The 11,246-nt window shown below is 54.5% G+C and overlaps 2 protein-coding genes across 2 annotated transcripts in view; one reads left to right on the top strand and one right to left on the bottom strand.

The window, feature by feature from the left end:
* Nucleotides 1–2,177, bottom strand: part of DDX49 (DEAD-box helicase 49) — a 10,423-nt gene extending 8,246 nt beyond the window's left edge. The window contains exons 1-2 of the mRNA XM_017501335.2: nt 2,013–2,177; nt 1,015–1,138 (exon numbers count right to left, since the gene is read on the bottom strand). Of these exons, the coding sequence (XP_017356824.1) occupies nt 1,015–1,138; nt 2,013–2,127 (239 nt within the window). The 5' untranslated portion in view covers nt 2,128–2,177. The remainder of the gene's footprint in view (nt 1–1,014; nt 1,139–2,012) is intronic.
* Nucleotides 2,178–2,392: 215 nt separating this feature from the next.
* COPE (COPI coat complex subunit epsilon) overlaps nt 2,393–11,246 on the top strand; it is an 18,720-nt gene continuing 9,866 nt past the window's right edge. The window contains exons 1-3 of the mRNA XM_017501340.1: nt 2,393–2,641; nt 7,352–7,414; nt 8,601–8,701. Coding sequence (XP_017356829.1) covers nt 2,516–2,641; nt 7,352–7,414; nt 8,601–8,701 — 290 coding nt within the window. The 5' untranslated portion in view covers nt 2,393–2,515. The remainder of the gene's footprint in view (nt 2,642–7,351; nt 7,415–8,600; nt 8,702–11,246) is intronic.

Raw genomic sequence — 11,246 nt, 5'->3', positions numbered from 1 at the left:
CAAGCCACACCATTATGGCATGCCATGCCCACTTCTGCTGTCATAGGATTCATCACATCAACTGCTCTGCTTGCTTGCTCAAGGACAGGAGACGTCAATTTCTTTTTTTTCCTTTTTTTGTCAATTTCTTTTTTTTAGGTGGGGAGACAGAGTTTCACTCTTGTTGCCCAGGCTGGACTGCAGTGGCAGAATCTCAGCTCACTGTCACTTCTGCCTCCTGGGTTCAAGTGATTCTCCTGCTTCAGCCTCCCAAGCAGTTGGGATTACAGGCGCTCACCAGCACACCTGGCTAATTTTTTTGTATTTTTAGTAGAGACAGGGTTTCTCCATGTTAACCAGGCTGGTCTTGAATGCCTGATCTCAGGTGATCCACCCACCTCAGCCTCCCAAAGCACTGGAATTACAGGCGTGAGCCAGTACGCCCGGTCTGATATGTCAATTACTTAGGTTCTAAAACTATCGGCAGCTCCCCACTGGCCAGTACTTGCGCTGCTTCGAGCCCTGTGCTGGGAACTTGTCCCCCACACACCATCTTGTTTTATTCGGTTTTGTTTTGTTTTGTTTTTTTTGAGACACAATCTTGCTCTATCACTCTGTCACCCAGGCTAGGGAGCAGTGGCTCGATCTTGGCTCACTGCAACCTCTGCCTCCTGGGTTCAAGTGATTCTCCTGCCTCAGCCTCCCGAGTAGCTGGGATTACAGGCACACACCACTGTGCCCAGCTAACTTTTATCTTTTTAGTAGAGACGGGGTTTCACCATGTTGACCAGGCTGGTTTCCAACTCCTGGCCTCAAGTGATCTGCCCACCTGGAGCTCCCAAAGTGCTGGGATTACAGGTGTGAGCCACTGTTCCTGAGCCATCTTGTTTAATTCTGTAGGACCCCTAAGAGGTGGGCAGCAAGATTTTCATCCTCATCTCACGTGTGGGAAAAGGGCAGTCAGAGATGGAAAGGCACTTGCCTGAGACAACACAGCTGGTTAACGCATACCCAGGAGGCCTGGTGGGGGCTCACCTGGTGGGTGTCAGGACGAGGCAGAAGATACCATAGGGGTCCTCAGACAGCTTCTGCAAGATGGGAAGGACAAATGCTGCTGTCTTCCCGCTGCCCGTCTTGGCACAGCCCAGGCAGTCCCGACCTGGGTGGGGGACAAAGCAGCATCAGCACCCTCCATGTGTGGACAGCTATTCCACTGGGCACAGTTGGCAACAGCGTCCATTTAATAAGCAGTTACTGTGTGCCAAGTCCTGTGTGCCAGTAAGCCTTTTCCATTCTGGGCATACTGACCACTTTCCACTGACAACTGATAAATCCTAGGGAAAGAAGACCATTATCGTCTCCATGTAACAGAAGGGAAAACTGGGTTTCAGAGACCTGCTCAGGACACACAGCTGGTGAGTGGCAGGCTGGACTGGAACCCGAATCCATTTGATCTGAGATGCCCACAGCTTCCCAACACCTCCTTCTAACTCCCTCCGAACTTGGGGAACCCAGAATTCCCTTCCCTCATATGCATCTTGTGCTGTTGATCCCTTCACTTGTTTATTTAAATCCCTGACTTGTCACATCTTAGACTTCCTGTGGGCATCTCTTTAGTGGCAAAACGAGTTGGGCTACAGCAGAAGACGTGCTCCTACAGGAGCAATCACAGGACCAAAGAGTCCTGGATCTACCAGCTACTTTGACAACCTTAACTTCCATTTGCAAAATGCAGAGAGTAGTATCACGTCTGCAGGATTTTGCAATACTATCAATTAGTCATTCATCAAACCCTCCCTGTGCTGAGACTATGAAAATTTCAGAGACTACATCACTTGGGTACGGACATAAATCAAGTCAGTCATGGAGCCTAAATCCCAACACTGTCCAGTCGGGCTCCGGAACACCGGGTCTCCTGTAATGCCCGAGGCTACCCCTCGCCTCATGGGACCGGAATGAGCAAAGGCTGAGAGAAGGAAAAGGGGTCGAGAGGAGCGGAGACGCTTTTTGCGGAAGGCGCCTGGCCTACTCACCCTCCAGAATGGCGGGGATGCAGCCGAGCTGCACAGGCGTGGGCTGCTTCAAACCCAGCTGCCGACATTGTTCCACGAGCCACGATGACAGCCCAAGCTGCGCGAAGCCTGCCATCCTTGTGCCCAGCCGTGGGAGAAACGGTGTGATTCGCGCTTCCGGCGCGCACCGATAACGTCACGAGAATGTCTTCTTATTTATTGGATCTGCCTCCTGCGTGGTTCCACCCTCTCCAGCTCCCTCAGCCCATTGCCAGTTTCGACCGCATCTTTATCATGTTTTCCCGAATCCCATTGGCTCGCAGAAACACACTACAATTCCCGAGATGCCCTGCGTGACGCCCTTACGACTTTAGCTCCCTTGGTTATCATTGTAGAGCTTCCCATTGGCTTACTTCGCCACCACTCGGAAGAAGTAAACTACATTTCCCAGCGTGCCCCATGTCGGGATCTTGCTTCCGGTCGACGTGTCTTTCAGGAAGAGGAGCGGGTGACAAGTAAGCGACATGGCGCCTCCGGCCCCCGGCCCAGCCTCCGGTGGCTCCGGGGAAGTGGACGAGCTGTTCGACGTGAAGAACGCCTTCTATATCGGCAGCTACCAGCAGTGCATAAACGAGGCGCAGCGGGTGAAGGTGCGGCCGCGCAGGGGCGCGGGGACGCTGGGGGCGGAGGCGCAGGACGCTTCCTGGTGGCCGCGAGCCGCGTTCTGCGTCTAAAAACTTTCTCTTTTCTCGCGTTTTTTGGGCACCTGTTCACAGTTCAGTGAGGAATAATCACTGTCCCATGACAGAACCCAGAGCAGTAACAGTTTACGGTTCTGCTCACTGGTGCAGCGCTCTCTCTGCGCCCTTGGACGCGTTTGAATAGTGGAGGTGTTTATGCTGCTGTAGTGACAAGAAGTATTTTTTGTCTAGCCATACCCTTAGTTCCCTTGAGATGGGGATTGTTGTTTATCCTCATTTTACCGATTAGAACACCAAAGTTCAGAGGGAGAAACCGCTTCCCCGACGTTTCCCTGCCCACCAAGTCCGGTTATTTCTCCCAGAGCTTACCCATTCATTCATTCATTCATTCATTCTTCATTCAGCACTTTTATTATGGAACGGGCACTGTATTCCGCTGGACTCAGAATGATTACAGATAGTTTCCCAGCGCAATGGCTCACACCTGTAGTTCCGGCGCTTTGGGTGGCCGAGGCAGGCGGATCGCAGGGGCTCAGGAGTTGGAGACCAGCCTGGGCAACATGGTGAAACCCTAACTCTACTAAAAATGCAAAAATTAACCGGGCGTGGTGGCGGGCACCTGTAATCCTAGCTACTCGGGAGGCTGAGACAGAAGAATCGCATGAACCCGGGAGGCTGAGGTTGTAGTGAGCCAAGATCACGCCACTGCACTCCAGCCTGGGTGACAAAATTGTGAGAATTAAAGAAAGAGGAAAGAAACAGGAAAGGTGGCTTGCCAGTCGAGACAGGTTTATTTTAGAGAAAATAAACCTGAGAGGTGCCTTCTGGCCGAGTTGGGGCAGAGGCACTCTTTTACAGTCTAAAGGTTTTTAAAGATTCAGAGTGGGGGAGTTGATCAGAGGCTTGGGCTGCTTCTGTGTCTCTTTGTTGTGCTTCTCTGGGAGGGATAGTGTGTGTCTGTTTCCGAACGTCTTTATACAGCTGCAGGCATACTCCCGAGTCTGCTTCAACTTCCCTGTCTTAGTGCACCTGAAGGGAAAGGAATGTGCTTATTAGAGCCCACTGCTTTACTGGGGCCCATTGTATGAGGGTGAAGTTCCGCAGTTACCCAAAAGCCTTTCCCCCACCTCCCTCTGTGCCCCAGCTGTCTTATCTGTGTTTTACTGTCTGCTTTTTCTGGTTGCTTCTTGTTAGAGGAGAAGTGATTTCCTTGAAATGCATGAGGCTAGAGAGAGAGCTGGAACTCAAAGTGGCAGTGTTTGTCCAAGATGAGGGTACTCCTGCTCTGTCAAAAGTGAAACCTTGTCGCAGAAAAAATCTGCCTGCCTCGGCGTCCGAAAGCCCTGGGATTACAGCCGTGAGCCATCACACTGAACCAAAAAAAAAAAAAAGAATTTTTCTAGCGGGTGTTGGGACCTTCGCCAGAACCCCCAGCGGGAAAAAAAAAAAAAAAAAAAAAAAGGCAGAGGGAGATTTGAAACACAGAGAGGAGGCAGAGATGGGAGTGATGTGGCCCCAAGCTGAGGAATGTCACAGTCACCAGAAGCTGGGAAAGGCAGGGAAGTATCCTCCCCTAGAGCTTTTGTAGGGAGTGTGGCTCTCCTGACACCCTGACTTGGGACTAATGGCCTCCAGGACTGTGACTGTGAGGGAATTTTTTTTTTTTTTTTTTGACGGAGTCTCGCTCTTTCGCCCAGGCTGGAGTGCAATGGTGCAATCTCAGCTCACAGCAACCTCCAACTCCCAGGTTCAAGCCGTTCTCCTGCCTCAGCCTCCTGAGTAGGCGGGATTACAAGCGTGTGCCAGCACACCTGGCTAATTTTTGAGGAATACATTTTTTAAGCCTTCTGGTCTGTGGTGGTTCATGACAGTGGCCTGAGCAGCCTAAGATAGTCCCACCTGAGGTGGCCCCAGGGAGAGCACCTGACATGTCTTTACCCTTTGTTGACACTAGCACTAGGCTACCATCCTGACATTTCTGGGTTTCTCAGACATTTGTCAATTGCCCACAAGGTGGCAGGCACCGCCCAGCTGCTGAGGTTGAAGCAGCTCACAGGCCTTGAGTTGCTGACGGCGCAGTGCAGCCTGGTCATTGGCTACTGGGACAAAGGGGAGGAGTCACTACCCCCAGCTTTGCGGCGACAGGGCCCCCATCCTGTCACCTGCCTTCCTAGACAATACCACAGCTGCATCTTAAGCCACCTGGGGCCAGTGCTGGGGCCACCCTAGGGCCAGGTGACCTTGGTGGACATAGCCTCCTGCCTTTGCTGGTGTCTGGGTTCCCCAGTGATCCCAGTGAGCCATTGGGAGAGCAGTGCTCTCCCTCCCCAGGACACACATGCGTCCTGATGGTGGGATCGTCCCTGGGAATCAAAGAAAACCACAAAGGTTCCAGAGCCTCACGTCAGGGTCACGGTGTCCGCATTTGTTGTTGTTGTCTTCTTGGCGCTCTTCTCTCTCCAGTGCGCTCTGCAGCCTCTGAGCACTAATGCACGGACAGTCTCCTGGGCACCTGCATTTCACACAGGGGCGGCCGAGGCCACCCCGGTGCCCGCCATGGCACCCCACTGTGCCCTTGCTTTGAAAGCCCCAACAGCCAGCTTTTGTCTCTTTTTTTTTTTTTTCCTGAAGGTAGTCAGGGTCTCACTGTCACCCAGGCCGGAGTGCAGTGCAGTGGCATGATCATAGTCTCCTCTAGCCTTGACCTCCCAGGCTCGAGCAATCCTCCTTCATCAGCCTCCCGAGTTGCTGGGACTACAGGTGCACGTCACAACACCCAGCCAATTTTTAAAATTTTTTATAAACACAGGGTCTCAGACCAGGCGTGGTGGCTCATGCCCGTAATCCCAGCACTTTGGGAGGCCAAGGCAGGTGGATCATGAGGTCAGGAGATCAAGACCATCCTGGCCAACATGGCAAAACCCAGTCTCTACTAAAAATACAAAAATTAGCCGGGCGTGGTGGTGGGTGCCCGTAGTCCCAGATAATCAGGAGGCTGAGGCAGGAGAATCGCTTGAACCTTGGAGGCAGAGGTTGCAGTGAGCCGAGGTCATCATGCCACTACATTCCAGCCTGGGCCACAGAGTGCAACACGGTCTCAAAAAAAAAAAAAAACCACACACACGGAGTCTTGCTATGTTGCCTATACTGGTCTCAAACCCCTGGACTTAAGCATTCCTCCTGCTTTGGCTTCCCAAAGCACTGGGATTACAGGTGTCAATCACCATACCTAGCCTCTGTCTTTTTACCTTTTGTGTGTGTGTGTGTGTGAGACAGAGTTTCACTCTTGTTGCCCAGGCTGGAGTGCAATGGCGCGATCACGGCTCACCGCATCCTCCACCTCCCTGGTTCAAGCAGTTCTCCTGCCTCAGCCTCCCAAGTAGCTGGGATTGCAGGCACGCGCCACCATGCCCAGCTAATTTTGTATTTCTAGTAGAGGTGAAGTTTCTCCATGTTGGTCAGGCTGGTCTCGAACTCCTGACCTCAGGTGATCCACCTGCCTCGGCTTCCCAAAGTGCTGGGATTACAGGCCAGAGTTAGTTATTTAGAAGATATCTCATTCCAAATCACAGCCAGATACCTAGTCTGGCTACCGGAGCCTGAACAGAAGCTGCTGGGGCCTCTTGGCAACGCCAGCCTAAGTCAGGCTGGGGCCAGGTCTTCGGTGGAGATGAGGGATGAGGACACGTTTGACACCCACGCTCCTCCCTCAGGCAGGGGAGAAAGAAGAGATTTGTCTTGGAATCTGTGGTTCTTGGCCTCAAGGAACAGGGTAGCATAGCCCCCCCCCCCGCCTTTGGGCGCTGGATCCTTTGCCCCTATGCCATGGCAGCTGGCAGGTCCTCTTGCTGAGAGCCCTCTCAGTCCCTCCCATTTAGAGGTTGTTGGAGTGATGATGCCAAGGTGGCTGGGCCCCTTCCCAATTGCACTTTCCTCCCGAAGCCCCCAGGCGCCTGTGCAAGCACCCTCAGGCCACAGGCTGAGCTGCACTGTGTCCACCTGCGTGGGCACCCTGGGAAGTCAGCCAGCCCCTGGGGGCACTCTGCGAAGCGGTGTTCCAGAGGAGGGCCCCAGCCTCCCTGCCTGGCCTGGGCCCAGGGGCAGCTTCCTGATCGTCCCAAAACGGGTGTTGCCACAGGTCACCTCCCTCCTGCTCCTCAGTTCTGTGCGGTGGCTGGGCTGTGGGGGTATAGCCCAAGTACAGGGCTGTCCCCAGGCTCTCCCCTGGCCAGGGCTGGGCACAGATGTTACCACACTGGGACAGCCAAACTGAGCTCAAAATGTCTTGAGTCAAAAACAGAACAGAATCAAGCCACAGTGGCCCCAGGCCCAGCAGTTAGAGGTGCGGGCACTGCCCTGGCTCCTTGAGTGTGGCTGGAGCAGGCACTGGACTTTGGGGAGCAAGTCTTCTTCCTGGGGTGGTGTCGGGGTGGGATGAGATCAGGTACCCCTGGGCAGGGTGCCCCCAGCGGAAGCCACTCTCAAGCTCCCCAAGGTCATGGGCAGTGGAGGATCAGAGCTGGGACTCAGACCTTCAACCCTGCTGGAGAAGTCACCTGTCCCCAGCGTACAGGGGCCTGTCTGTCTGTCATGCTCACCCTGTGTTGTGTGGGCTGCACGGGGCCTCCTGTGCATTATGACCCACGTTGGTTCCCACAGCTGTCAAGCCCAGAGAGAGACGTGGAAAGGGACGTCTTCCTGTATAGAGCGTACCTTGCGCAGGTGAGTGCTGGCCTCGGGCTGGGGGCGAGAGTGATGAACAGAGTAGAGGGTGGGGCTGGGGGCAGGAAGGCACCACAGAGCAGGCGGCAGGGACAGTGAACAAAGCAGGGACCCAGGCCTGTGCGTCCAGTGACTGTGAACAGCCAGCGCAGCCAGCACGTGAAGGCAGCTGTGTCACGCAGGCCCAAGACTACCGAGGCCAGGGGGCCTGGGTCACAGCTTCTTGATTTTTATTTATTTATTTAGAGACAGAGTCTCCCTCTGTTGCCCAGGCTGGAGTGCAGTGGCGTGATCTCGGCTCACCGAAACCTCCATCTCCTGGGTTCAAGGAATTCTCTTGCCTCAGCCTCCCAAATGGCTGGGATTATGGGCACCCACCACCACGTCCAGCTAATTTTTGTACTTGTAGTAGAGATGGAGTTTCTCCATGTTGGCCAGGCTGGTCTCAAACTCCTGACCTCAGGTGATCCACCTGCCTCAGCCTCCCAAAGAGCTGAGATTACAGGCGTGAGCCACCGTGCCTGGCTGATTTTTTTTTTTTTTTTTAATAATTTGTAGGAGCCAGGCACGGTGGCACACACCTGTAATCCCAGCAGTTGGGGAGGCTGAGGTGGGAGGATCACTTGAAGCCAGGAGTTCAAGACCAGCCTGGGCAACCTCCATCTCTACAAAAAATTTTAAAAATAAGCCAGGCATGATGGCATGTGCCTGGAGTCCCAGCTACTTGGGAGGCTGTGAGGGCTGGGCCCCTGGCTGCAGATGTGACCGTAGTGTCATTGTGGTCCTCCTTGGGAGGGCCAGTGGGTGGGGTGGGGCTGGCTGGGGGCATGTCCTGCTTTGTAGAATCACATGCCACAGCCCCCAGTCGCTACTGCTGCCCTGCCCCCGATGACACGCCCATCCTCGTCCACCAGAGGTGGACAGCTCAGGGGGATAGACAGTAACCCGCCAGGGTCCCCAGCTCAAAGCATGGGCAACCCTGAAGATGAAGACACACCTGGCTGCTCCTGACAGGTGATGCCACGCCCGCCTCCACCATGTACTGCAGTGGGGGTGGCCCTTGCTGGGTTGAGGGGTCCCTGGTAGGGCAGGGGCATCCCATCTGGGGCTTTCCCTGCCAAGCTGAGGACATGGAAATCCTCTGGGGTGGGCAGGCGAGCAAGCTGACGCCTTGTCCCCACTGCAGAGGAAGTTTGGCGTGGTTCTGGACGAGATCAAACCCTCCTCGGCCCCCGAGCTCCAGGCCGTTCGCATGTTCGCTGACTACCTCGCCCACGAGAGCCGGAGGTGAGGCCCCAGAGGGCAGACTGGCCTGGGGCGTGGGGCCTTCTCTGAGGCCTATTGGTTATGAACCTGGGGGGGCGGTGGGTGTGGTGTGCAGCACGCAGCATCCTCAGATGAGGTGCCTCTCCCCTCTACCCCCTGCTTCTTCGTGTCTTCAGTTTCCCTCACCTTCACAGCAGTAAGGGCTGGTGATGGACCCTGCTTCAAAGGGGAGAGTCAGAGGCAGTGCTGTGTGTGCTCCTGCCCTCAGGGCCCACAAGGTACTCTCTGGACCTAGAACTGAGAATGTCAATCAATGGGCAGCCCTCTGTACCACCGAGACCCCAAGATAGCCCAGGGCTCAGCGGGGTGGGGCCTTCCAATCAGTTTCTTTTTCTTTTTTTTCTTTCTTCTTTTTTTCTTTTTTGTGTCAGAGTCTCCCTCTGTTGCCCAGGCTGGAATGTAATCGTGTGATCTCAGCTCACTGCAACCTCCACCTCCTGGGTTCAAACGATTTTCCTGTCCCAGCCTCCTGAGTAACTGGAACTACGGCTATGTGCCACCACACCCAGCTCATTTTTGTTATTTTAGCAGAGACGGGGTTTTACCATGTTGCCCGGGGTGGTCTCGAACTCCTGAGCTCAGGCGATCTGGCTGTCTCTCCCAAATGCGATCAGTTTTCTAGTCCCAGCTAGTCAGGGACTGTATCCTGCCAGTGTCCCCCCTGGAGCCCAGGTAGGGGGCGGGTGAGGCCATGCCAGTCCTGCCCCTGAGCCACAGGCCAGCGTTGGTCAAACGCCCATGGGCAGCAGCCAAAGAGAGAGGGGGCTGGGCTGTGGGGACCCAAGAACCCTGCCCGCTCCTGCTGTGGGGTTGGAGTGAGGGTCTGGGATGGGGAGACTGCTGTGATCCTGTTCTTCCTTGGCCCACGGAGGCAGCGCCCTGACTACTGCGTCCCTTCACCCAAAGATGCTGGGATTCCTGGGAGCTGACTCCTGTGCAGAGGCAGCATAGTGGGGTGAATGGGGTCCGCCAAAAGTCATGTCCGTATCCCATCCCACATGCTTGTGAATGTGATACCATTTTAAAACAGTGTCTCTGGTCTACGGCCATACCACCGTCAACGCTCCCGATTTTGTCTGATCTCAGAAGCTAAGCAGGGTCGGGCCTGGTTAGTACTTGGATGGGAGAAAAAGCATCTTTGCCAATCAAATTAAGAGATGAGGAGATGAAGACATGGTGGATTTAGGGTGGGCCCTACAGCCAAGGACTTGTGTCCTTATAAGAGATAAAAGCAGATCACCTGAGGTCAGGAGTTTTCAAGACCAGACTGGCCAACATGGAGAAACCCCGTTTCTATTAAAAATACAGAATTAACAGGGCGTGATGGCACATGTCTGTGATCCCAGCTACTAGGGGGGCCGAGGCAGGAGAATCGCTTGAACCAGGGAAATGGAGATTGCAGTGAGCCAAGATTGTGCCAGTGTACTCCAGCCTGGGTGACAGAGGGGGGCTGTCTCCAAAAAAAAAAAAAATGGGGAGGGGGCAGGCACAGTGGTTTACCCTGTAATCCCAGCACTTTGGGAGGCTGAGGTGGGTGGATCACAAGGTCAAAAGATTGACACCATCCTGGCCAACATGGTGAAACCCCATGTCTACTAAAAATACAAAAATTAGCTGGGCACAGTGGTGTGCACCTGTAATCCCAGCTACTCAGGAGACTGAGGCAGGAGAATCACTTGAACCCAGGAGGCGGAGTTTGCAGTGAGCTGAGATGGTACCACTGCACTCCAGCCTGGTGACAGAGTGAGACTCTGTCTCAAAAAAAAAAAAGGGCCAGGCACAGCCGACAGCATTAAGCCCACGTGACAACAGAGACAGACTGGTGTGACATGTCTGCCAGCTGAGGAGCGCCAAGAATGGCTGGCAGCCACGAGAGCTGGGGGAGAGGTGTGGGACGGCCTCGCCCTCCAGCCTCCACATGGAGCCAGCCCTGCCGCCACCTTGACTGCAGACTCGGGCCTCCAGAGCTGAGAGAAACGAAGCCCTGGTGTCCTCAGACTGCCCAGGTTGTGGCGCTTTGCCACAGCAGCTCCAGAACATTCGGATGGACGACCTCCCAGGGTCACCGTTTCTCCCACCCGGCACTTCACCTGCTGGGGTGAAGGCGGGGAACCCTGGGTCCCCCAGGAGCAGCGGCTGCTGTGAGCATCACAGAAAATAGCCCTGGAGAGCAGGTGGTCCAGCCAGGCGCTTGTGCTGCGTCTCTCTGGCCGCATAGCCGCTGCCTCACTGGCAGGACGCCCTGGGACTGCAGGAGCCTCCATGAATAATTGGTTTTGGTTTTGAGTTGTTTTTTTTTGTTTTGAGACGGAGTTTTTTGCTCTGTTGCCCAGGCTGGAGTGCAATGGTGTGATCTCAGCTCACCGCAACCTCCGCCTCCCGGGTTCAAGCAATTCTCCCGCCTCAGCCTCCTGAGTAACTAGGATTGCAGGCATATGCCACCATGCCTGGCTAAGTTTTTTTTGTATTTTTAGTAGAGATGGAGTTTCTCCATGTTGGCCAGGCT

Source organism: Cebus imitator, unplaced genomic scaffold (genome assembly GCF_001604975.1).
Source record: "Cebus imitator isolate Cc_AM_T3 unplaced genomic scaffold, Cebus_imitator-1.0 Scaffold280, whole genome shotgun sequence".
NCBI lineage: Eukaryota > Metazoa > Chordata > Mammalia > Primates > Cebidae > Cebus > Cebus imitator.
This window is presented reverse-complemented; position numbering and strand designations above follow the sequence as displayed.